This window comes from Chiloscyllium plagiosum, chromosome 25 (genome assembly GCF_004010195.1).
Source record: "Chiloscyllium plagiosum isolate BGI_BamShark_2017 chromosome 25, ASM401019v2, whole genome shotgun sequence".
In the NCBI taxonomy this organism is placed as follows: Eukaryota; Metazoa; Chordata; class Chondrichthyes; order Orectolobiformes; family Hemiscylliidae; genus Chiloscyllium; species Chiloscyllium plagiosum.
Genome location: NC_057734.1, coordinates 9,722,467 through 9,749,794, shown reverse-complemented (window position 1 = coordinate 9,749,794; position 27,328 = coordinate 9,722,467). Strand labels below are relative to the sequence as shown.

The window sequence follows — 27,328 nt, the reverse complement described above, 5'->3', positions numbered from 1 at the left end:
AAGTGTAGTGCTAGAAAAGCACAGCAGATCAGGCAGCATCCAAGGAGCAGGAGAGTCGACGTTTCGGGCACATGCCCTTCATGAGGAATGTGGAAGAAGTGATTATGCTCGAAACGCTAACTCTCCTGTTCCTCGGATGCTGCCTGACCGGCTGTGCTTTTCCAGCACCACACATTTTGAGTCAAATTGTAGCGCCAATTATACAAGGTTGCACTATTAAGAAATACTGAAGTTGTAAAAATTATAAAGTATAACAGGAATGCCTGGCTACTATAGAACCCCTACAGTGCAGAAGCAGGCCATTCTGCCCCTCAACTCCACTCTGCTCCTTCAAAGAACATCCCACCCAGACTCCATCCCCTACCCTATCACTGTAACCCTACATTTCCCATAGCTAACCCACCTAACCTACATCCCTGAACACTATAGGTAATTTTGCATGGCTAATCCACTCTAACCTGCATATCTTTGGACTGTGGGAGGAAACCACAGCACCCAGAGGAAACCCACATGGACAAAGGGAGAATGTCTGTGTGGAGTTTGCACAGTCACCCAAAGGTGCTGTGATACTAATTTTGTGAGGCTGAGGAGATGACAGTAGACAGCAGATTTAACAGAGAGGAGGAGCAAATTGGAATAACAAGGAGGACACAGATGACCATGTGGTTATCACAGTACTATGGTCAGGATTAGAGTTACAGTGGGCAGCTGTACCACATTACTACTGAAAAACAGCAGCAAAGAGAAAAGGTATTGGTACACACCACAGGAATAGCAGTAAAGATAATTTACACAAACTTACAAAATCATTTAATATACTAAAATGAGAGAATATTAAACTTAAATTTCCATCACCCTATAATGATGGAAAAAAACTAGGATTTAGGATTTAAAAATACCTATCAAATTCATTCCTTTACATTTGAAATTTAGCTAGCTGTCTGATCATTAAGTCCACCAATTACTACTGGCTTCCAAACATACATATAAAAATAATTTATATTATCTGGTTCAATGACCTCCCAGTGATTTGTTCTACCAACCCATTATTCTCTACATAATGCTAGAATAATGTATTCAGTGTGTGATGAAGTCTAAGAGACCTTCCTCTAGTTTGCTTTCAGTGCAATGCTTCATTCACTTTACATTTCTAATGATTTCAATGTGGGATAAGCTTGCCTGCTAGAGACACCTTTTTTCACCACAACCGTCAATTAGTTACCAAGATTTGAGTATTAAATCACTGAGTATCTCCAGGGTCACTCCATGCAGCTCACCATCATACTGGGCAAATCCGGAGTTCATGACCTTCCAGCTGAGAGTAAGCCAAATCATTAACTGAAATTCCAGGCCTCTCAAACTTTTAGTAGTTCCAAGATGCAAGTAACAAATTGTGAAGTTAAAAAAAGTAAATAATAATTTGATGGTAAGCCATAGTGGTTGCGAAATATCTAACAGTGAAATGCATTCCAAAAGGGCCATTCAGCAGCAAGGTATACATACATAGTTTACTTTCATTTTCACCTACACCGTCCCCAATATTAAAACATTTTATATTTGATATATACGTACACTAATGTTTTCAATTTAGTACGAATGGCATGTTACACTGTTCTGTTTATGATAAAAGTTACTTATAAACATTCAAGTTACCTTTGCTAGCTAACAAAATTCCTAACATCTCTCACATCAGCCACAGAATGTGTGTAAAGTGCAAAACTTAACAGAAATAAAAAATGTCACTGTATCTCAGAAAAAAGGCAGGTGTGCTGATACTGGATTAGTGGTGCTGGAAGAGCACAGCACTTCAGGCAGCATCCAAGGAAGCAGCGAAATCGACATTTCGGGCAAAAGCCCTTAGTTAGCTCCAATGTCTCTGGGCTGTGGACAAGGAGAAGTCAAGTCATTCTCACCCTGATAAATGCACAAAACCTAGTGTTGAATCAGAGTTAGTTGTAATGTTCTTAAGCATTGAAAAGTCAAAAAGATGAGTGAACACATGGACCAATCATCATAAGATTGTCAGCACCCATGGAATTTCAGAGAAAAAAAAAACAATAAAACTATTAAAATTATTCTACTAGCACTGCAATATAGTACTGGGAGAGACTGGTACCGGGGATATTGTTTAAAGGAGAAGATCTCCCTTTTAAGACAGATGCAAGGATGTCGTTCTCTCAAATGATTGTTGGTTCTGTGGAATACTCTTCCCCAGAAAGTAGTGAAGACTGCGTCATTGAATTAAGTCCAGTAGATCTTTAAGGAAGTCAAGGACTCTTACAGCTAGACAAGAAAGTGGAGTTGAGACCACAATCAGATCAGCCCCGATCTTAATGAACAGCAGAGGAGGCTTGACTCCCACTCCCAAGTCATAGAGGCATACAACATAGAAACAGGCCCTTTAGTCCAACATGTCTATACTGACCAACAAACACAAGCTACACTAATCCAATTTTCCTATACTAGGTCCCTAGTCTACCATGGCCTAGCATTTTAAGTCTTCATCCAGATGCTTCTTAAATATTGAGAGAGTATCTGCCTCCATTGCTTCAGGCATCATATTCCATATTTCCACCACTATCTGGGTGAAAAGACCTTTTCTGAGCTCCCCCCTCATTTACTTACTCCTCATTTTAAGCTTAGGTCCTCTAATCTTGAGTTCCTAATATGTATATGAATAGGGATGTTGAAAGTTGAGATATTACAGCAAGCCCTAAGCTCTGAAATTCTGCCATGCACTCCCCAACCCCCCCATGACTCAAACATTTTCCTTAAAACCCATCAAGCTTTTGTTTAGATCTTAATGTTTCCTCATGTAGCTTAGTATCAAATCGCTCCTGTGAAGCACGATAGGATATTTGTCTACATTAAAAGGCACTACATAAATCCAACTTATCAGACTGAAGTTGGAGTAGATCAAGAAAGTCGCAGGAATCAACATTTCCACAAATTTGATTAAATAGAAACTTGTTCAATTTTACCACATTTAATCAAAACTATTGATAAGCCAAGGTGTGTGGACTGGATGTTCCATGTCTATTTAGGAGTTTTCTACATTTTAAAAGCCATGTATATTTTCCAACATACAGATAGTCTGGTTAATGATTTTGGCTGATCCATTAATTCTTTTAAACAATGTCAGAAAACCCCGACTCAAGTAAGGCAAGCTGTGTGAATGCGTTTCTTTACTTCTTTCAACACTCATCCCTATTGAAAATTCCTAAGAATCTCCAATTATTAGTACATCTAAGGAAATATATTGGAGGAAGAGGCAGCCCATGATACCTGAGTGTATTGTCTAATGGTTGTAAGTTGAGTGTGCGACTTTAAAAAGGTTATACTTTTAACCATTTGTTCTTTTCAATTAAAAAAAGTGCTAACATTTGTCGGTGTAATACTGTTGGCAAATCTCAGATTGCTGTGACTCAGAGCAGGTTTACTCCATATTTTAGTAGTTTCTGCTTGGCTCTTCCTGGCAAAGCGAAGGCACTGTCACGAGGGTTTGGAACGCCGGAGTTGCGAGCGGGAGTTGCAAGGATCTGGAAGTGCGTTTCCTGGGCTGGGTTCTGGCAGCTGTAAACAGCGGTGGAGGCATTCCTATTGGGTGAGAAGGGTAACGATTAACGCAGGATTGTCAGCTGAAGTGGGGAAATCACTTCATGTCTTATTTCTCTCGCTTTTTCTCTTAGAAGCCTCGGCAGACAGTCCCAACGCCATGAAGTGGAGGTGCTGGTGTTGGATTGGGGTAGACAAAGTCAGAAGTCACACGACACCAGGTTGTTATCAACTAGGAGAAAGTGAGGAGTGCAGATGCTGGAGATCAGAATCAAGGTGTGTGGTGCTGGAATAGCACAGCATGGCAGGCAGCATTGCTTGAAACGTCAACTCTCCTGCTCCTAGGATGCTGCCTAACCAGCTGTGCTTTACCAGCACCACACTTTTTGACACCAGATTATAGTCCGACAGGTTTATTTCAAATCACAAGCTTTCAGAGTGCTACTCCTTCAAAGGATAAACTTGCCAGATGCACTGAGGACAATTGCCAGGAAAGGTTAGTTTAATTTATTTCACTTGCTCAACTGCCATACACTGCCTCTCTGTGCCTCTGGTGCTGTGACAGTGCAAGAGAGACCAACACTCTGCAAGTTGGAGATACTGATAGGCCACTTTTCTTCAAGTTCTGGGAGATAGATATACCAGAAAAGGAAACATGGAAATGTTTGTTCTACAATAAAAAAGTTAGCAAGTAATATCTTGGTGAAAATGTGCTGGAAAAACACAGCCAGTCAGGCAGCATCCAAGGTGCAGGAGAATCAACATTTCAGGCATAAGCCTGATCAAGGGCTTATGCCCAAAACATCGAATCTCCTGCTCTTTGGATGCTGCTTGACCGGCTGTGCTTTTCCAGCACCACACTCACAACTCTGATCTCCAGCATCTGCAGCCCTCACTCTCTCCTAATAAAATGCTAGCAGCCAAGTGCTGGAAATGTGATTAGAGTAGATAGGTGCCTAACTGGCACGAATATGATGGAACTTTGTGCTGAAATACCATACAATTCTACAACATACCGGATAATCATTTCACGAGTGCTCCTGTTGTGGTCCAAATCAGTGTGCATCAAAGCTGTTGCTCTGATGAAATGACCCTTCTGATCACCAGCGGAAAGCTGAGCTTTAAAATGAAAAGGAACAATTTAGTATCAATCATTTAGTCACTAAGAAATATACTGCCAGAGATCTCACCATTTTCTGTCGAAGTCTGCAGAACCACATCAGATGCAACATTAGCGTTTACTCCATGTGGTAATTTCAACCACCAGCACCCAGTCTTCCTCCCTCCTCTGTTAATGATATTTTATAGATTCTATAGATCACCCTCCAGCATATTAACCACGAGCAATGATTCAAACATGAACAGGTACTGCTCACACAGTTGTCAATTAACCCTTAATTACTGCAATTAGTGTGAGGTGAAGGGGTAAACGTCAGGGAATGGGTCTGGGTGGGTTGCTCTTTGGAGGGTCGGAGTGGACTCGTTGGGCTGAAGGGTTTGTTTCCACACTGTAAGTAATCTAATCTAAAGTGTTATACCCAAACTGTCAACTTCCCCACCTCCTGATGCTGTCTGTGTTCTTCCAGCCTCCTGCTTATATACTTTGGATTCCAGCATCTGCAGCTTCTTTGTCTCTAAGTTTATGCCACTGGAAAGTCTCTTCAAAGAATGCCCACTTTGAAGAAGTTCTCTGCCTCCCTCAGACCCTTTCTCACTGCCAGACCACTGTGATCTCTTCAGCTCTTTGACCACACCCCATGAAACAAACCTGCTCCTACAAATATGTGACCTTCCTCAAGGGTTACTGGACAGCAACGAATGGTAACCTTGACTAATTTACCATCGTCAGCTCTTCCACCTCCTAAAATCAGCCAACTCTTCAACTGTGGCTGGTCCTCACTGAAGCTGCTGTCAGCTCGTTTCCGCTACCTCCTTTGTTGAGAATTCTGGGCTCTAAAGACACACCACCATTTATTTGCACTTTCCATTCCATCACATGATTTTGATTTCATTTTAATTAACTCTAATAGGTTTGTATGGTTCGCAGGTGATGATTCTTTCCTTCTTTATAGATGATCAAAGTTTCCAAGTCATCTGGGCATTAATGTTCTCGAGATTGGAACAGATTCTGTAGCTGTTTGCAGGACTAGAGCTGAGGCATGTCTTCAAGGGCTGATAGTTTTGGGGTATTAGTAGATGCAGAAGTAACTTGTTTCAGGTACACTCTTCTCTCAATGAACTTCAACCTTCAGTGTGCAAACAACTCCTTCAGTTCTTTGCCATGCATCCTACTCTCTATTAAATTCTACTTATCCATGGATCCCTGTCCTTATCTGGCTCCCTAGTTCCGCAACATTGATTTCATTACCATGGTCTTCGTTTGTTTTGTTTTAATTCCTCATGGATTGTGGGAGTCGCTATCTGGCCAGTATTTTATCACCCGTCCCTAGTTGCCCTTGAGAAGGTGGTGTTGAGCTGCATTCTTGAACCACTGCAGTCCATACTGACCCACAATGTCCTTAGGGATGGGAATTCCAGGATTTTGACCCAGAGACAGCGAAGGGACGGCAATTATAATTCCAGGTCAGGATGGTGACTGGCTTGAAGGGGAACTTGCAGGTGGTGGTATGGATCCACTGCCCCTTCTCCTTCTAGATGGAAGTGGTCATGGGTTTGGAAAGTGCTGCCTAAGGACTTTTAGTGAATTTCTGCAGTGCATCTCGAAGAGAGTACACAATAATGCTATTGAGTGTCAGTGGTGGAGGGAGTGAATGTTTGCAGATGTGGTGCCAATCAAGCAGACTGCTTTGTTTTGGATGGTGACAAGCTTCTTGAGTGTTGTGGGAGCAGTTCCCAAGTGGGGAGTATTCCATCACGCTCCTGACTTGTGCCTGGTAGATGGTGGACAGGTTTTGGGAGATTTGTAGATTCTTACAGAGCCTCATGCCAGCTCTGAAGTCTCTTCCAGCCCAAATTTCCCATCTTACATGGTCTGTTCTGGGGTCTGAACCACTGTGCACCCTCTCTCCTTCCTCGCACTGCAACCAGTGAAATCTGTGCCTCAGAATAAAAATCCTGCCACCTGAAACCTCACTAATCAGCCTGCACTCTGCAAAATCTCCCCATATCTTCCTCGAAACCTGCAGCTCTGATAACATTTGCATTAGTTCCCAAACCTTCTTATTTTCCTAGTGACCAGTCGGTTTCTTTATGAAGCACCTTAGGATAGTGTTGAACTGAAGTTCTGGGATGTCAAAAAATTATTCGGATTTGAGACTACTGAGGACATCTGCTGGCCCATTTTTAGATTGCACCTTTTTTCTCCAGATGGTTTTTAGCATTTCTGACTTTATGAAAACTTCTGAAAACTGACTTTATTATGCAAGATATGCAGAGTTTCTAACATACTGCAGAATGTTAGTCCAATTTAGTTATCTTAAGGACAGAACGTTAAAAAATTGTGGGTATTATTTGGAATGCAGTGTCCGACTAGTGAATGTAAGGGAATGGGTCTGGGTGGGTTGCTCTTCGGAGGGTCGGTGTGGACTTGTTGGGCCGAAGAGCCTGTTTCCACACTGTAAGTAATCTAATCTAATCTAATCTAGTGGTGGATACAGACACAAGAGTCATTTTGAAAACAGACCACTTGTTGAAAGAGCAAAACATTACAGGGTCAGGGGCCAGTAGGTTGGATGCTCTTTCAAGGGCCAGTGCAGACTCAAATGAGCCAAATGGTCTCTTTCTGCACTGCAAGGATTCTATGATTCTAAAGGGTGACCTCACAATACTAGAGACCTGGGTTCGATTCCACCCTCAGGTGAGAATCTGTGTGGAGTTTGCACATTCTCTCGGTGACTATGTGGGTTTCCTCCGGGTGCTCTGGTTTCCTCCCCCACTCCAAAGATGTGCAGGTCAGGGTGGATTGGCCATGCTAAATTACCCCATAGTGTCCAGGGATGTACAGGCTAGGTGGGTTAGCCATGGGCAATTTAGGGTTACTGGGATAGCATAGGTGAGTGGGAGGGTCTCCGAAGGGTTGGTGCAGACTTAATGGGCGGAATGGCCTCTAGCTGCACTGCAGGGATTCTATGATTTATGGGAAACAGGAAAAAGTGGGAGAGTGGGTCTAACTGGATTACTCTTCAAATCAAAAAGCGATGAATACACAGAAGACTAACAGCTTCCTTCAGTAAACAACTGTTCTTTGATACCATGAATTAATCATAGAATCCCCCCCAGTGTGGAAGCAGGCCATTCAGCCCATCAAGTTCACACTGACTCTTCGAACAGCATCACACCCTGACTGACGCCCCTATCCTATCGCTGTAATCCTGCATCTCCAATGGCCAAACCACTGCTCATCTTTGGACTGTTTCGGAGCACCCAGAGGAAACCCACGCAGACACAGGAAGAATGTGCAGTCAGACAGTCGCCCGAGGCTGGAATTGAACCTGGGTCCCTGGCGCTGTGAGGCAGCAGTGCTAACCACTGAGCCGCCATGCCACCCTACAAATGTCTATGAAGGTCCCACCATCTGTTCAGGAGATGCTGGACGTCAGCTCAGGATTAAACCTCGAAATGTTTATGCCGTAATTTCACTCAATATCTAAATCGCAGGTCTTAAATTAACCAGGTAACAGGCGAGACTATAATTGCTTTCATTACCTTAAACCAAGGTAATAAAGGTAAGTAAGGTAACCTTAAACCAACCTAAAACAAAATATTGCTTTTTCTGAATCCTGATCACAATCCAATGATCCCTGATAGAAATTGGAAGTATGTATGCAAGGCAAGAATAGAAACGGGTTCAACTGTGATAACCTTTTTAGCCAAACCCAAATAATCAACATTACATGCTTACGCTCAATATTGAGAGTCAGACAACAGGAATGCCCACTTCGGTAAGATCTCGGAGGATCATCAATACATGATAAAATTACATAGGTCAGCCATTCCTAAAGAGGGAAGTGACATTGACATATATACACACAAATACTGACCTGTGAGTATATGCTGAATACAGTCATAATGCGCAAAGTTGTAGCCAAGTAAGTTACAGAAACTCCTGTTGAGTAACGTCTCACTCAGGTGAACCTCTAAGCCATTTAAAGATGCCAGGACACTGTGATACTGTGGAGGAGACGAAAGCAGTTGGGATTCTGTTAGCCAAGTGACTGCCATTGATGTCTAACTGCAGTCAGCAGTGTGCAATGCATCAAGCACCCAAATTTATACAATATTTATTCAAAATCTCAAAGCATTGTAAGGATCAAGTTCCCTCAGTGTTTTTCTCCCTAATCGCACAGTTTAAGATTTCCATATGAAATGGATTGAGAACTACATTTAAATGACCCGCACAGCAATTTAAAATTAACCACATGCACAGCCATTAACAACCGATCAGCCCATGTACGTATCCTAAAAAGCATTAATCATAGGGGTAGCTTGATTGGGAGGCATAAAATATAATGGAGAATTTTACAAGTTAAGAAGTACGAAGTTACTTATTTCTTTTCTAATAATAATAATATGTTGGTGGCTACAATACTGGATGGTAATTAACAGTCAAGAGAGTGGTGCTGGAAAAGCACAGCAGGTCAGGCAGCATCTGAGGAGCAGGAAAATTGACGTTTAGCACAAAAGTCATTCCTGATGAAGGGCTTTTGCCTGAAACGTTGATTTTCCTGCTCCTTGGACGCTGTCTGACCTGCTGTGCTTTTCCAGCACCACACACTTGATTCTAATCTCCAGTATCTGCAGTCCTCACTTTCGCCGAGGTAATGAACAGGTTTCTTGGTTGGAATGCAAGAAAACCCTAAAGCACATGAATGAAAAACTGTCTGTTCCCCAGGCTAGCAAATCAAAAACTTAAGTGCATTGGTTTAATGTGGAAGGGCAAAGATTTAAAAAGGACCAAAGGGGCAACGTTTTCACACAGAGGGTGGTGCATCTATGGATTTACTAGCCTGTATAAAGGCCTGTTGCCCCTCACATCAATTTTAAAATTTTTATCCTCATGTTCAAACAAGACTGAGATAGAAAGGTTCTTGAGTATCAAGGAGATCAAGGGTTACGGGGAGAAACCGGGAGAATGTGGTTGAGAAACTTATTAGCCATGATTGAATGGCGGAACAGACTTGATGGGCTGAATGACCTAATTTCTGCTCTTATGTCTTATGGTGTATGGAATGAACTGCCAGAAGAAGTGATGGAGACTGGTACAATTACAACATTGAAGAGGCATCTGGATAGGTACATGATTAGGATGGGTTTAGAGAGAGATATGAGCCTAATGCTGGGACTAGATTAATTTGAGATATCTGCTCAGCGTGGACAAGTTGGATCAACGGGTCTGTTTCCATGTTGTGCAGCTGTATGATTCTAAGTTGGACAAATGCAGATTGTACAAACATGGTACCCAATTATACATAATGGGCTTGGTTCAAATCCTCTGCATCTGGGCAGTGTGTGATCATAGTTATAATGTATTACCATTATGTTTGACCTCAAAGTGAGATCAGTCAAGTTTCCTCATCAACATCAAACCATTTCTGCAGCAGAGTTCCCGACATTTAGAGGGGATCAAATAAAACCATAAATGGGTCGCTCTTGGCCTTGTCTCATTCCATATAAAAATCACAGCCATGACTCATTCACGAGAATTTGACACAGTACCAGAAAGCTGCTGAATTATACTCCTGGACAAGTCAATGCAATTGAAAACCAGAACTTAAATCCAAGATGACAATCTCACCTTCCCTAACAAAAGTTAAAAAAACCTCAAGTACTAGACCATGTTTTTGAAAGTATTTATATAAGGAACATTCCGGGAGCAATTTGCTGAACAAACCTGTTCAGGAATTTTACTGGAAGGTGCTAAGATTTCTCCTGTCCATATTTAAGGTTCTTGCAGCAATGACATTTAAAAGACTAGTCTTGTTGTTTTAACATCACACATTGGTTAAAAATACTCACAACATCTTCAATGGCGCTGCGATTGGCTCTAAATCCATCTTCAGCCAAAAGAAACATTACTAATCCTTTCACCGCATGAATATATAGATTGAGTTTCACCAAATTTCCATGGTGATTGGGTTCACCCAGGCATCCATTCTTAAATATCACAGTCTGCTCAATTTCCGCACTCTCTTTTCTATATTCTGTGGGTGGTGAAGGGTGAGACAAGTCTCTAAGCAAGGTTCCTTGAGACAAGACAGCATCACCATGTAGTAAATTCCTGTGTTGTTGCAAAGGAACAGTTTGAACAGCAATAGGAGAGGTTAAAGGAGGCGTGACACTGGCCTCTTTCTGATCAGGAACCTCATCATTTTCAAATTCAGAAGCAAGCTGCACTTTTGAAGAGTCAGATATAGTCAATCTACTTGAAGCATTTATGTCTGAGGAATCACTAATTCTTTCAGGTCCAGTCACTCTTTCAGTGTTCTCATTATTTCCACTTTCTTTCAATTCCACATACAGATCCCTGGAAATTGAATTAGGCTGTTCCCTCTCCAATTGTAGTGTAAAGCAAGAGTTGCTAGGAGGAGAACAGGCTTCAGGAGTGGAAGACAATGGGATTTCGTTCTCAGGATGAGAGCTTGCACTCACTGAAGACTTATAGTCAACCTCCATTGAACGAGGTTGTATAGAGCGTTCTTCTTTGTAGTTCTGGGCAAGATCCCTGGAATCTGCTGGTCTATCACGGTCTTTAGAATTTGAATGTGGGTTCTCAAACTCAGTGGTATCTCTGCACTCCGCCTCACCATTCATCTCAGAATTTGAACTGGTTGGCAGTGTTCTGGAGACAGGCTGTTTCTGAATATTCTCGTCAGTCAAATCCGGCTTCGGAGACTCAGCTAACCTACAATACGAAATGAATTTTTTAAAAAAGATGCAAAATGAGCTTTGTTCCAAATTTTATCTTACTTTTAAAATCCCAGCATTAATGCACAGCGAGTTGATTGCTTTTCATCTGGAGTATTGTCTCCCCGTCACTCTTAACCTTTCACTGAATTTGTCCTCCAACAGTGTCCAACTCCATTATCCATGTATTGACATTGAAAATGTTGATAGTTATTGTATTAATGGTTATTAACAAGACTAAGGGCTGAACTTTCCATCCCCTGAGTAAAGTAGACAATGGCAAGTCAGTTTGGAAAACATGGAGCTTGGAAAAATGAGATTCTCAAAATTGAAAAGAAAAATTCAGATTGCGCAACGAAGTTTCAAACAATGAGGGAAGGGGAAAGAGACTCATTGAATGCATTTACATCTCTTTAGTCCCCAACCTCAACCCATTGACACGCAGTTGTTATTCTCCCAAATGTCAGAGTGACTATTCCTGACATAAAAGAAGAGCAAGTATCTGACAATGCCAGCTCATTGACTGTTCTTCCTGGTCACTACTGTGGACAGTAGGGTGTGCTCCATGAGCTGCAGTTGCCTCCTCATCCATGGGGTTTGGCATCAGACACGCACCAACTTACCACATCATCATGGCACATCTCTGACCCACGTAGTATATCGTTCTCCATTTTCAACTTGAAGCATACTAGCACCTTTCACTGTAATGCTATGCCGGGACAAACACCATTGAATCAGGCTGCACCCCAGGGCTCCTCATTTGATCTCCTAGCGCCTCACATACTTTGCACCTATATGGATGCTCACAGTAACTCTGCCTTGCCTTTCTGTGCTTTGTACCTCATCAGAATTTAGAAGGATCATAGGTGGCTTTGTGGTTAGCACTGCTGCCTCACAGTGCCAGGGACCCAGGTTTAATTCCAGCCTTGGGTGACTGTGTGGAGTTTGCACATTCTCCCCGCGTCTGGATGGGTTTGCTCTGGCTTCTTCCCACAGAACAAAGATGTATAGATTAGATGAATTGGCCATGCTAAGTTGTCCACAGTGTTCAGGGATGTGTAAGTTGGGTGCATTAGTCAGGGGTTAAATCTAGGGGAATGGTTCTGGGTGGGTTCCTCTTCAGAGTGTCGGTGTGGATTTGTTGGGCCAAAGGGCCTCTTTCCACACTGTAGGGATTCTATGAGTAGTTTTGTCTGGACTCTGGGGAGTTAACAACAGTCAGCCTTACAGGTCCAATGTAACCAATACCCAGGGATCTGCTCAGAGATCATTCAGATATTCAGTCACACATAAGTTAGTGCTGTCCATCCCATCCAGTCAGAGTGGTGAGCTGTCGTCAGTATGTTGAAAGTGTCAAACCATAATGTAGCAGACTTCTTCAACAGAAACAAAGAGTTTCATTTCAATGTCCGACATATCCAAGTGCTCCAGTTTCCTTCCATGGTCCAAAGATGTGCCGGCTAGATGGATCGGCCATCCAAAATTGCCCATAAGTGTCCAGGGATGTGCAGGTTGGGTGAATTAGCCATGGGAAATACAGGGATAGGGTAGGGGACAGGATGCTGTTCAGAGGGTTGTTGTGTACTTGATGGGCCGAATAGCCCGCTTCCACACTGTAGGGATTCTATCCTGTGATCATCAATATCACTTCTTCGATGTCGATGCCAGGTACTCTGGGAGCTGCCATGATGTGATGATTGGTCTTTGTTGGGCAGGTCTGGGGTATGTGAAAAGACAAAGCAGTTCACGATTATCATCTAGTGATTGGTTGTTTGGACGTGAGTAAGAAAAGCACTAGAGCTTGCTCTGATGCCTACTCTCTGACCCAAAAGCCTACAGACACCATTCATCTGAGCTTAAAAATCAAGAATGCTATCTTGGGTAGGATACAACTTCAGAAATGTATTGTAACACAGATCAGTACTTGACTCAACTCCTGGAAAGCCAAATCTCACCCATGCATCCATTCAACTGCGAACTGCCGCAGAGCTGCAGACTCCTCTTCAGTAACGAATACAGTCAAGACTGTGACATCTTTGGGTAAGGGTGCATCTTCTGCAAGTAAAAATAGACGCAGGATTATATTATAAATTACTAGCTACAATATATCAACATCACACAGTTACCATAAAAACAACCACACCAAAAAGGATCAGTCATATGGAAACATACTGTTGTCTGTGTCAACTGGAGTGCACTGGTTAGACAAGAGACGATTTAGGGTCCAGCTTGATATCCCTGGGTCTTGAGCCAAAGTTACTCATATCAAAACTGCTCTCCCTTTCCATAAACTTGAAATCCGGAACCAGTTTCCTCTAAAGTAATTGCATCTATGGAGAAGGTATTTGCAATGAAATTGAAATAGGAGATCTGTGTAAAATGGTAAAGACAACGTAGATTGGACTGCATGTACGGGCGCTAAATTTGCTGCTGACACAATGATCGAACATCAATTTGTAAAGAGGGCATAGGGAGTCTAGGAAGGGGTTTTTGAATGAGGTGTATTATCAGGATTTAGATGGGTTACTTAACTGGGCAAAAATTTGCATGTAGCCGAAACATAATGTGGGAAAATCTGAACTTGCCCACTTTGGTGGAGAGTATAGAAAAGCAGCATATTGTTTAAATTGAGAGTGATTGCAGACCGCTGCAGTAGTGAGGTGTCCTGTACATAAAGCAGGAAAGGTTAATAGGCAGGTAGAACAAATTAATAGGAAGGCTAATGGAATGTTAGAAATTATTTTAAAGGAGAAATAAAGATAAAAGGAAGCAAGTTTTGCTGCAGTTATGCACTACATTGCTCTGGAGCACTGTGTACAGTCTCCTTATTTAAGGAAGGACATAACTGCATTTTAAGCAGCACAGAGGTGGTTCATTCGGGTCAGTCCAGGAATGAAGGGCCTGTCTGACAAGGTAATGACACATGGGCGTGAATGTGCCAGTCTGCTGAGGAATGTTCTTGCATCTTTCCATTAAAGATTAAATTCCCAGGCTAAATCTCCAAATTAAACAGCTACCTTGCTTTAATTTAGTGATGGCACTCCTGTCTGATTAAGAATGGGTGATGTTCACACCCCATTCCAGATAATCCCATTAGGTAAACAACAAAGTTCTGGGTTCATAACCAATTGGCTACTCGCAGCAGATGGACGTGGGAGATCCCACTCTCCAGTTGTGTGGGTTGCGGCAATCCATACCATTTTCCTGTGGTATCCAATGAGCTATTGTATCGGTATAATGATTATGGTCTGGCAGATTGTGCATCAGCCGAAGGATGCTTCCTCTCCACTGAAAGTGTATGAAGACATAAAAGCAAGAAACCTATATCATGGGCTGAATACTGCAAGACATACTGAAACTAAATCAATTTAAAAAGGAAAAAGATGGAGAGAACAGGCTGAAGATAGATTTGCAGAATACAAGATATGAGAAGCTCAATCAATTCATTGTTCCAGATGAACTACTCATTCATCAACTGTTTATGGGATCTTGACATGTACAAATTTGGCTGCTGTTCAATTGAGCATTTTCAGTACATCTTCAAATTCAACCATCGTTGTATCCATTACGAATTCTCTTGGCATTATAAAATGCAGGAAAACTTTGCCATTGTTGAATTTGGCTTCCAAGACTGTGCTTAATCCTAGTTGTTGAATTATTCTCAACAGTTCTCATTTCTTCCAATTGCCTTTCTACAGTCTTCATAAAATTAGTTTTTCCTACTTCATTTAATAATGTCTTACAAACACCAAAGTAGAATTCTTTGAGGAGCTATAAAGCAAGGTAGCTAAAGGAGAGCCAGAGGATGTAATCTATTTGGATTTCCAGAAGGCCTTCCAGGTGCCACACATGACGCTGTGAAATAAGGCAAGCGCCCAGGGTCAGGGGTAAGGTACTGGCATGGGTGGAGGATGGGCTGACTCGCAGAAGGCAGAGTGTGGGGATAAAGGATTCTTTTTCAGGATTGCAGCCAGTCGCTGAAGATCGACAGGGGTCACTGTTAGGACCACAACTATTCATATTTTGCATTAATGATCTGGACAAAGGAACTGGGGGCGTTGATGCTAAATTTGCAGGTGACACAAAGAGAGGTGGAGGGACAGGTAGTGTTGAGGATGTGGGGAGGCTGCAGAAGTACTTGGACAGGCGAGGCGAGTCGGAATACAATATGGGAAAGTAATAAGTTATGCACTTTGGCAGGAAGAACAGTAGACCATTTTCTAAATGGGAAATGGCTTTGGAAATCTGAAGCACAAAGGAACTTGGGAGTTTGAGTTCAGGATTCTCTTCAGGCTAATATGCAGGTTCAGTTGGCAGTAAGGAAGGCAAATGCAACATTAACATTCATTTCACGAGGCTAGAATATAAGAGCAGAGATGTACTGCTGGGGTTGTATAAGGCTCTGGTCAGACTGCATTTGGAATATTGAGAGCAGTTTTGGGTCCTGTATCTGGAGGCAGTCCACAGGAAGTATACAAGAATGATCCCAGGGATAAAGGGCTTGTCAGATGAAGAGTGGTTGAGGACAAAGGGTCTGTACCCAATGGTGTTTCGAAGGATGAGGGGAGATCTGACTGAAGCTTATAGAATATTGAGCAGGCTGGATAGAGTGGGCATAAAGACCTTTCCACTAGTGGGAGAGACTAGGACCTGAGGGCACAGCCTCAGAGTGAAGGGACGACCCTTCAAAACTGAGATGAGGAAAAATTCCTTCAGCCAGAGGATGGTCAATCTATGGAACTCATTGCCACAGAAGATTGTGGAGGCCAAGTCATTAAGCGTACTTAAGACAGAGTTCATAGGTCATTGATTAGTTCAAGGATCAAGGGTTACGGGGAGAAGGCAGAAGTATAGGGTTGAGAAACACATCAGCCATGATCGAACAGTAGAGTAGACGTGATGGACCGAATGGCTTAATTCTGCTCCTATACCTTTTAGTCTTATTTACATAGCTTATATTTCATAATCTTTCATGCACAATTAGTCTTGAAACAGGAAAGGAAAACAATTTCCCAAGCCTATATGTAGCAATCCTCCCAGTCTCAGGTCATTCCAAAGCCCTTCACAGCTATTGGGAACACAGTTATGACTATAATGGAAGTCATCATAACAACCAACTCACTCACATGGATGTCTGAATAATTTAACAAGTTCCAACTCATAGGCTATTGCTTTTGGGTACAGTTGCTTCACCCTGGGTTCTTGCAGACATCAGCCAGGTTTACAAGACTACAAGACAAAGATCGATTTTGAGAGGAGGACAATGCTATTTCATGTCTGCCCACGCGAGAGGTTTATCCATTGGCCAGGGCAAATATGAACACGGCCTCCATCCTACAGCCAAATGTCCATATTCATCAAACTTGTTGATGCTGATCATTAACTTAACTGCCATCCACAAACGCCATTATGGCTACAGGGCAGACCCAATGGAAGTACTTGAATTTCAAATCGCTGCATTTAACCGATTCAGAATCGTTAGTTAAAGAGACTGTAGCTGAAAATTCTGAAAAACCCGTCAGTAATCAAGCAGAGTCAGTATGGTTTTGTCAAAGGTAAATCACTTTTAACCAATTTATTGCCGTTTGTTGAAGGAGTAAAATGTACTTTGGATAAGATGGGGACAGGGTGAGGGGAGCACTGTTGATGTAATAAACTTAGATTTCCAGAAGTCATTGGGTAAGGTGCCATATGAAAGGCTACTCCACAAAATAAATGATGTAGGCAGTTAACATATTAAGCAGAAGTGGGTACTGCAGATGCTGGAGATTTGAGTCAAGATTAGAGTGGTGCTGGAAAAGCACAGCAAGTCAAGCAGCATTCAAAGGGCAGGAAAATCGACGTTTTGGGCAAAAGTACTTCATCAGAAATGAGCCTGAAATGTCGATTTTCCTGCTCCTTGGATGCTGTCTGACCTGCTGCACTTTTCCAGCACCACTCTAATCTCAGTTAACATATTAGCATGAATAGGGATTGGCTGATTGACAGAAAACTGCAAGTTTGCACAAATGGGCCCAAATAGCAGGATGTGACTGGCAGAGCCCTGCAGGGCTCTCAATGTTATACAATTTCGATCAATGACTTAGAAAAGAGGAGTGAAGGTTTGGTGCCTAGATTCAGAAATAACATCAAGAAAGGCAGGGAGCGTATGTTGCGAATTCTGGATTAGTGGTGCTGGAAAATCACAGCAGTTCCTCTCATTTATCTCTCCACCCTTCAGGCACTCTGCCTGTATTCCTGATGAAGGGCTTTTGCCTGAAACGTCGATTTTACTGCCTCTCGGATGCTGCCTGAACTGCTGTGATTTTCCAGCACCACTAATCCAGAATCTGGTTTCCAGCATCTGCAGTCATTGTTTTTACTGCGTATGTTGCGAAGACAACATAAGGAAGTTTATAGAGAGGTTGGGTGAGCAGGCAGCGTATCTGGCAGTTGGGGTATAGTGGGAAAAATGTGAAGTTGTTCATTTTGGCTGAGAGAATTGTAGAGTGCTGCTTAAACAGAACAACTGCAGAACTGAACTACAGAGAGGAATTTAGGTGTTTTGGTTCATGAGTCACAAAAACTTAAGTGTGCAGGTACAGCACATCATCAAGATGGCTAATAGAATGCTCTGTTATGATTTAAGAATTCAACATAAAAGGAAGGATGTTATGCATCAGTTCTACAGCACATCAGTGAGGCTGCATTTTGAATTTTGTGTGCTCTTTGGGTCTACTTGTTTCAGGAAGGATGAAAATGCATTTGAAGTGGTTCAGAGCAATTTACTAGAGTCATACAGCACGGAAACAAACCCTTCGGTCCAACCAGTCCACGCCAATCATAATCACAAACTAAATTAATCACACCCGCCTGTGTTTGGTCCATATCTCTCTGTAACTTTCCTCTTCATGCACTTATCCAAATGTCTTTTAAATGTTGTAACTGTACCTGCATCCACCACTTCCTCTGAAAGTTCATTCCACATATGAACCACACTGTGTAAAAATAGTTGCTCCTCATGTCTTTTTTTAAATCTTTCTTCCTTCACCTTAAAATTATGGCCCCAGTCTTGAAATCCCCCACCCTAGGGAAAAGACACCTGTCTTTCACCTTATTGATACCCCACACGATCCGAGAAACTTCTATAACGGACAGCCCTCAACCTCCTATGCTCCAATGAAATAGGTCCCAGCCTATCCTCATAACTCAAACCCTCCATTCCCAGCAACATCCAGGTAAATATTTTCTGAGCTCTCTCTAACTTAATAATGTCCTTTCTATTCCTGATGAACGGCTTTTGCCCGAAACGTCGATTTTCCTGCTCCTCGGATGCTGCCTGACCTGTTGTGCTTTTCCAGCACCACTCCAATCTAGACTCTGATTTCCAGGATCTGCAGACCTCACTTTTGCTTAATATCCTTTCTATAACAGAGCGACCAGAACTGGACAAATAATCCAGAAGAGGCCTCACCAGTGTCCTGTACAGCCTCAACATGACATCCCAACTCCTTTAGTCAAAGGTCTGAGCAATGAAGGCAAGCAAGATCGATACTAGGAATGAATGGATTGTCTTAAGGTTGGACAGGCTGAGCTGCTTTCTGTTGGAGTTTAAAACAGTGAAGGCCAGCTTGATTGAAGTGTACAACGTTCCGAATGGTCTTGACAAGGTAGAATGGAGAGTACATTTCCTCTTGTGGGTCAGTGCAGAACTGGCAGTGATGTAAAGTTACAGGTCACGGTTTTAAAATCAGGACAGAGTTGAGGAGGAACATTTTATTCTCACAGAGGATTGAGAGACTTTGGAACTCTTTGCCTCAGACGCTGATGGAGGTGGGGACATTGAATATTACGATACAGATTCTTGCTAGGCAGGGGAATCAAGATTAATCAGAGGAAGATGGGAATGTGGAATTCAAAGCAGAAACAGATCAGACCACAATTTTATTAAGCTCGAGGGGATCAAGGGGCTAAAATTTACTTCTGCTCCTATTTCATATATTCATATTTGTGTCACAGAGTCATACAGCATGGAAACAGACCCTTGGGTCCATATCAAACTTAATCCTTAATTTTTATTGCTCATTTTAATAATATGGAACAGGGAATGAAAGAGGCAAAAATATCTTTGTAATGTCTCCAGTCTCTGACCAAACTGCCTGGGATCAATAGTTTTGAAAGCTGGAAAACTGGGGAATGTTAACCCTGTTATATAGAGTCATAGACATGTACAGCATGGAAACAGACTCTTCAGTCCAACCCGTCCATGCCGACCAGATATCCCAACCCAATCTAGTCCCACCTGCCAGCACCTGGCCCATATCCCTCCAAACCCTTCCTATTCATATACCCATCCAAATGTCTTTTAAATGTTGCAATTATACTAGCCTCTACCACTTCCCCTGGCAGCTCATTCCATACACGTATCACCCTCTGCATGAAAAGGTTGCCTCTTAGGTCTCTTTTATATATTTCCCCTCTCACACTAAACCTCTAGTTCTGGACTCCCCGACCCCAGGGAAAAGACAATGTCTATTTATCCTATCCATGCCCCTCATCATTTTGTAAACCTCTATAAGCTCACCCCTCAGCCTCTGATGCTCCAGGGAAAACAGCCCCAGCCTGTTCAGCCTCTTCCTATAGCTCAAATCCTCCAACCCTGGCAACATCCTTGTAAAGCTTTTCTGAACCCTTTCAAGTTTCACAACATCTTTCCGACAGGAAGGAGACCAGAAATGCACATAATATTCCAACAGTGAGTCATCCCATGCCCCCTTCCCCCCAGAGAATTTCAAATGAGCTTATGGTTTGGCCTGAATGAAGACTGAAGCATTGAGAACTGCAACTATGTTCAGCAATAAGGAGACACAGAATAAAATGGTATTTAGAACAATACAGCACAGAACAGGCCCTTCGGCCCTCAATGTTGCGCCAACCTGTGAACTACACTATCCCAAAATCATCCCTGTGCTTATCTAAGGATTGTTTAAATCTCCCTAATGTGGCTGAGTTGACTACATTAGCAGGTAGGGCATTCCACGTCCTTACCACTCTCTGCATAAAGAACCTGCGTCTGACATCTGTCTTAAATCTATCACCCTTCAATTTGTAGTTATGCCCTCTCATACAAGCTGACGTCATCATCCTAGGAAAAAACTTTTCACTGTCTACCCATTTAAGCCTCTGATCATCTTGTATGTCTCTATTAAATCCTCTCTTAGCCTTCTTCTTTCCAATGAGAACAGACCCAAGTCTCTCAACCTCTCCTCATAAGACCTTCCCTCCAGAACAGGGAACATCCTGGTAAATCTCCTCTGCAACTTTTCCAATGCTTCCACATCCTTCCTGTAATGGGACGACCAGAACTGTACGCAATATTCCAAGTGAGGCTGCACCAGCGTTTTGTATAGTCGCAGCATGATATTGCGGTTCCGGAACTCAATCCCTCTACCAATGAAACCGAACACACCGTATGCCTTCTTAACGGCACCATCCACCTGGATAGCAACTTTCAGGGATCTATGCACTTGGACTCCAAGATCCCTCTGCACATCCACACTACCAAGAATCTTTCCATTGACCCAGTATTCTGCCTTCCTGTTATTCTTCCCAAAGTGCATCACCTCACATTTAGCTGCATTGAACACCATTTGCCACCTCTAAACCCAATTCTGCAGTTTATCCAAGTCCCCCTGCAACCTATAACATTCTTCCAAACTGTCCACTACTCCACCGACTTTAGTGTCGTTTGCAAATTTACGAATCCATCCACCTATGCCTGCGTCTAAGTCATTTATAAAAATGACAAACAGCAGTGGTCCCAAAACAGATCCTTGTGGCACACCACTAGTAACTGGACTCCAGACTGAATATTTTCCATCAACCACCACTCGCTGCCTTCTCTCAGAAAGCCAGTTTCTAATCCAAACTGCTAAATCACCCTCAATTCCATGCCTCTGCATTTTCTCCATCAGCCTACCACGTGGCACCTTATCAAAGGTTCATACTGAACTGAAAAGAAAAATCAAGAAATAAGGTTCAAATGTGCTAAATGTCTAGTTGTTAGCTGTTTCTGTAATTGTTTTTTTTAAAGCTAGTAGAAAAATTGTCGTAAAATTACACAAATTAAGGTATAAATGTCTGATTGCTGGTTAGTTAGCTTTCTGACACTAAATTTTAAAGCTCATACCTCAACAGACAAGGTATTTGGAACACCGTAGAAATGGTTACACAAGGTAACATGTTCAAGAAAGAAGGAAACTAGGATGGGAAGTAACTGGAAATAAAATAAATCTTACCGGTATTCTCAGGGAGATTCTGAAAAAAAAGGCAGTGATTCAGTTAAACTTTGTTGTCAATGTCCAAACATTCTCCATCAACCCAAGAGACATAATTCTTGCTTCTGGTCAATGGATACAGATTATTTTGAGAGAGAGGAGAAAATTTGCTTTATTCAGAAATCCTAAGAAAGGGCCATGTTCCCAGATGCAGGTCACCAAACATTGAAAAGGACAGTAAGGGAGCAATATGGAAAAAAGTGGTTAGTTGAAGCAACTCTTGTATTGTGAAAGACGGCACGGTGGCACAGTGGTTAGCACTGCTGCCTCACAGCGCCAGAGAACCGGGTTCAATTCCCGCCTCAGGCAACTGTCTGTGTGGAGTTTGCACATTCTCCCCGTGTCTGCGTGGGTTTCCTCCGGGTGCTCCGGTTTCCTCCCACAGTCCAAAAATGTGCAGGTTACGTGAATTGGCCATTCCAAATTGCCCATAGTGTTAGGTGAAGGGGTAAATATAGGGGAATGGGTCTGGCTGGGTTGCTCTTCGGAGGGTCGGTGTGGTCTTGTTGGGCCGAAGGGCCTGTTTCTACACTGTAAGTAATCTAATATGTAAGAAGGACAGAAAGAGTTATGAAGTTCTAAGTCTTAAAGTCTTAGCAAAGCATTTTTTTCAGTTAATTGTGACACATGTGGGGGTGTAGGGGGAAAGACGAATGTGAGGGGTGACACTGTGGCGCAGTGATTAGCAATGCTGCCTTACAGCACCAGGGACCCAGGGTCTATTCCAGCCTCAGGTGACTGTTTATGTGGAGTTTGCACATTTTCTGTGTCTGTGTTTCCTCCAGGTTTCCTCCCACATTCCAAAGATGTGAAGGTTAGGTGAAATAGCCATGCTAAATTGCCCATAGTGTTCAGGGATGTGTAGGTTAGGTGCATTAGTCAGGGTAAAGGTAGAGTAATGGGGAACAGGTTTGGATAGGATACTCTTAGTTGGGTTGGCGTGTACTTGTTGGGCCGAAGGGCCTGTTTTCACACTGTAGGGATTCTCATTCTTGTTCTATAAGGCTGTTTATTTAGAACTTGCAAGACATAAAACATCAGAAGCATTCATCATATAAAAAGAAAGGTGGGAGGCAGGGAAAAAAAGAGGAATTGCGTTACGAGAGAGGGAACTGTGAGATGAAGAGTAAAAGAGTGATGTAGGGAGATGGAGGACGTGTGAGAGCAACAGAAAGGCTGGGGTAGGAGTTCAGGGTGTGGGAGGCAAGGAGAGGGATTAGGAATAAGAAATCAAAAGGACAAAGCTAGATGATGCAGGAAATAAGAGAGGAGAAGATTATGAAAAGCTAGATGAAATATTAACTATAAATCACAAGGCCTTTCGTATCCCTCATCCACGATTGTGAAAACTTTCCATCACATACGCATTGCATTTAGTCCAGAACTACGTTTGCAACACTTCGTATTTGTGATGGAAAGTGAAAATATTCTCTGGTGCATCACAGAAAGAGTGTTGAAATAATAGCTACTGTTTCAGGAGACCACTATTTTCAGGTTTTCTTCAAACACTAACACGAGACAATGATTTAATTGTCTCAGTCTGGTGAAGACTCTAGTACAGGTAGAAGATCCTTTAACCGAACATCCAAAAACCGAAAAGCTCCGATATCCAAAAGTTTTTTTGTGAAACGTTTTTTTTTCATTAACAAGGTCGTTTGGTGAGCAAACAGTTAACCCAAGTCGACACCTACTTGATGCGTGTCATTCAGATGCGACATGGGGAGTGGCGTGGTCAAGCACATTCTTAGAAGTCTGCTCCTCTGTTAAGATTTTTTAAAATTTCACTATTAAAAACTGTCACTTATTCTGAAAACCAAAAAAGTCTGAATTCCGAAAAACAGCTGGTCCTGAGCATTTCGGATAAAAGATTTTCTACCTGTACCACAGCAGTATCAAGGATGCACTTCAGTCAGACATTAGTCAAACAGAGAATATAATCAAACAGACTGTAACATGTTGTGAAGAAGATGTGCAGCACCATAAGTCCCGTGTTTTACTGAAATTTGATTTGCCACAAACTGGCTGAAAATTGTGAATGTGCATCCTCACAGTCAAAGATCAACCTTGCATTAGAAAATGGTGGTGCAGTGGAATCAAGTAACACATTCAACACTGAAGAATCTTTAGTACCTTTCAAAGGAGGAAGTTACTGCACAGATCTGCAAATGTTGAACAAGCGAAATGCAGCATTACACTCAGTACTTGCACATGAAAGATACAATCTGCAAGTATTCCAGTGTATGAATGATCCAGCAACTCACCTGACTGTTAACACCAGGTTGATATGCTAATATTTTAGCTGTTATTGCAGGTGGAAGCTGAGTGCTGACAATTCTGAAAACAGAACATTAACAGGTAATACAGAAATTGTATATTACTGAAAAAGGACACACTTTGGCAAAGTTTCCATCTTTTACTCATCTGGATCATTTTTGCCACAAAACGATTAGATTCCCTATAGTATGGAAACAGATCCTTCGGCCCAACAAGTCCACACCGCCCCTCCGAAGAGTAATCCACCCAGACCCATTCCCCTACCCTATGTTTACCCCTGACAAATGCACCTAACACGATGGGCAATCTTTCATGGCCAATTCACCTGACCTGCACATCTTTGGATTGTGGGAGGAAACCCACATGGACACGGGGAGACTGTGTGGAATTTGCACAGTCTCCTGAGGCTGGAATTGAACCTGGAACTCTGGCACTGTGAGGCAGCAGTGCTAACTACTGAGCCACCAGATAAGGAGACAAAAAGATAAAGAGACAAAAGGTTTCAACAAAACGTATTTTTTTCCATCAATGCATATTATTGTGTACATCGGCATCTAATATCGGGACATAGACCATGTCAACCTAACACTGATTTACACATCCATGATATACGTGAAAAATTATTTCAATGTGTCAAGTTCCTCTGTCCCAATATTCTCCAGATTCCATCTGAAAACTGTGACAATTTTCACGAGCACCAACAGTCTTCTGATTCATAGATAAAGTGGCACAAGTCCAGGCAAGGATTGTCAACTGGCTATTTGACCATGAGGACATCACAGATAAGAGTGACCATGTCCTCAACTGACCAAAGACATATACAAATGCAATGAGCATGGCTGTTTCTTCCCCATCTCTTGTCCAAGGATCTGAAGGTGATTGCTAAATCTCCACCCCTGCCCCTATCCAAATCAGTTAACCCAAAGCACAGATCAGTGAAGCCTCACCACATTGAGTTCTGTAATTACTAAAGGATGTCTGCAGGATGCTGGATATATTTTTCATTCATTTTATACAGGGGAGGTGAAGCTTGTCTACATATTAAAAATCAAAAATACTGCAGTTTAAAAGAGCTATACCTCAAAAGCAAGCATCAGAAGGCAAGGACTGTTAATTAATAGATGTTGGCTTCTATTAGTGGAAATAATGTGGAAACAGAGTACAGCGCAAACTTACAGGTTTTTGTAAAGGATGCAACCAGCCAGGATCTCTGGGCAACGCTGACAAGTCTGTAAGATGAGCGCAGCTTTCAGCAGCAGCAGCGGTTCCACCTTTTGTTGGAAGACAGATAGAGCAGAGGACTGGATCAGAAAACCTGGCTTCGGGAAGCTACAAGTCAACTTCAGATCAACACATGATGAAGTCAGGCCACGTATTCAGCCAGACAAAATGTTAATCACCGCGCAATTATGAAACCCGATTGATTATCATTGTGAACCTCTTAAAACTTCAGGAATACCTCAGAGTTACACTATGAAATTTCTGCAGTATTAACATTTTTATTGGGCTTGAACTCCACCCCACCCCCCTCAAAGTGCAATCATCAAGGTTTCATACAAATGGTGGGACATATTATTTCAAGGTAAGAATCTGCCTCATCCATGTCATTCTGTGCCTCACAGCAACAGCCATCTGATATATTGATGGAATAATTAGATTAGATTACATTACATTACAGTGTGGAAACAGGCTCTTCGGCCCAACAAGTCCACACCGACCCGCCGAAGCACAACCCACCCATACCCCATTTACCCCTTACCTAACACTACGGGCAATTTAGCATGGCCAATTCACCTGACCTGCACATCTTTGGACTGTGGGAGGAAACCGGAGCACTTGGAGGAAACCCACGCAGACACGGGGAGAACGTGCAAACTTCACACAGCCTGAGGCGGGAATTGAACCCGGGTCTCAGGCGCTGTGAGGCAGCAGTGCTAACCACTGTGCCACCGTGCCGCCCACACACAGTCTTTAGAATTAGGGGATGAGCAACTCAGGTAAGAGTTCCTTAACCTTCAACCACGACTACTGAATAACTTCATTCATCTCACCAGTATTTTACACAGAAAACAGCTGCAGCACTGCCCCACATATAAGCAGTCGGCGCTCTTCAAAATAATTTGACGCACTTGGAAATACTTTTTTCAAATTCTAAGCAATGTAGATGGAGGCATACCATTGCAAAGAGGTGTTGCTTGATGAAGGAAATTGGCAAAAACTGTGTCAAATGGATTTCAAAGATTGGCCTGATCAACAACCTCTTTTTTTTTGCTTCGTTGTGCAAGCTTAATGCTGAAATATCAAAACCATTTCAAGGGATAATGGATTTCTCGATCAGATCATTTCCCACTGCGAATCGTGCAAACCCAAGAACAGGCCCAAGCCAGTCTTGAAAACTGTCCAATCTACCTCCAATTACCCTGGAAGTGTAAGATATCTCAACTGTTTGAGCAGCAAGTGAAGCTAACTCTTACAAACTTCTACTTTGCTGTAGCAACTCAAATAACCAATCTGTTCACCACTAACAGATTGCTGCCTTCAGGTCATAAAGGCATTCTGCCCATCACACCAATAAGTAATATAATACGTGAATTTCTGTGCTGGGTTCATGTTACATATGAAGCCTACACATCCCAAAGACTGGTACATCATATCAAAATAGCATATGCCTTTGGCTGTTTGCAAAAAGCAAGGTTCTGACCTAACAAAACCAGCCTTGCTTGCAAAATTCAAAACACAGTGTACAACATTTGTTTCGATTCTACAATTGGTCAACTTTTGCTAATTAATATAGATTTTGCAAACAATTTAAGGTTGGGTTCCTAGTGTGATGCTCTTACATGTATGGAAGCTACATACATAAATACAGATGGGATTGATATTTGCAGACAAAAAGAATGTGTAAATATAATGCATCCCTTTCTACTCAACAAAATAGGTAACAACTATTCTCTTTTCTTTTCTTGAAGCGATGCCTGATAAATCAGACTCCACCCAAACAAAAAGGTTTAAAGTGTAAACAAAGCTTGGCAGCTAACTGTCAATCACCATCTAACTAGTGCATTTCCCTCCTCTAACTGGCTAACAGATATAAATAGGAGTGTCAGAGGTTCTGTTCACTCAGAGAGCTAGATCAATGTCAAAGAATTTCCACATGTAAGTAAACAGTGACAGGATACCTGCCTCTGTGGAGTTATTTCAATGCTGAATGATTATTTCGCTTCAGTATTCACAGCAGGAAAGGAGGAGAGGTTATCGGAAGTCCCAAAGAAATTAACAGAAGATCAGGGACAGCATAAAAATAAAATCAGCTTAAGTAA

The 27,328-nt window shown here is 42.3% G+C and overlaps 1 protein-coding gene across 2 annotated transcripts in view; it reads right to left on the bottom strand.

Annotated features, from left to right (window-relative positions):
- Positions 1 to 485: 485 nt before the first annotated feature.
- The window catches only part of hps4 (HPS4 biogenesis of lysosomal organelles complex 3 subunit 2), a 49,453-nt gene continuing 22,610 nt past the window's right edge, over positions 486 to 27,328 (bottom strand). For both annotated transcript variants that reach the window (XM_043715471.1, XM_043715472.1), the window contains exons 6-13: positions 25,185 to 25,279; positions 23,996 to 24,068; positions 21,696 to 21,714; positions 13,374 to 13,473; positions 10,531 to 11,416; positions 8,556 to 8,685; positions 4,572 to 4,674; positions 486 to 3,597 (exon numbers count right to left, since the gene is read on the bottom strand). In XM_043715471.1, coding sequence (XP_043571406.1) covers positions 3,426 to 3,597; positions 4,572 to 4,674; positions 8,556 to 8,685; positions 10,531 to 11,416; positions 13,374 to 13,473; positions 21,696 to 21,714; positions 23,996 to 24,068; positions 25,185 to 25,279 — 1,578 coding nt within the window. In that variant the 3' untranslated portion in view covers positions 486 to 3,425. The remainder of the gene's footprint in view (positions 3,598 to 4,571; positions 4,675 to 8,555; positions 8,686 to 10,530; positions 11,417 to 13,373; positions 13,474 to 21,695; positions 21,715 to 23,995; positions 24,069 to 25,184; positions 25,280 to 27,328) is intronic.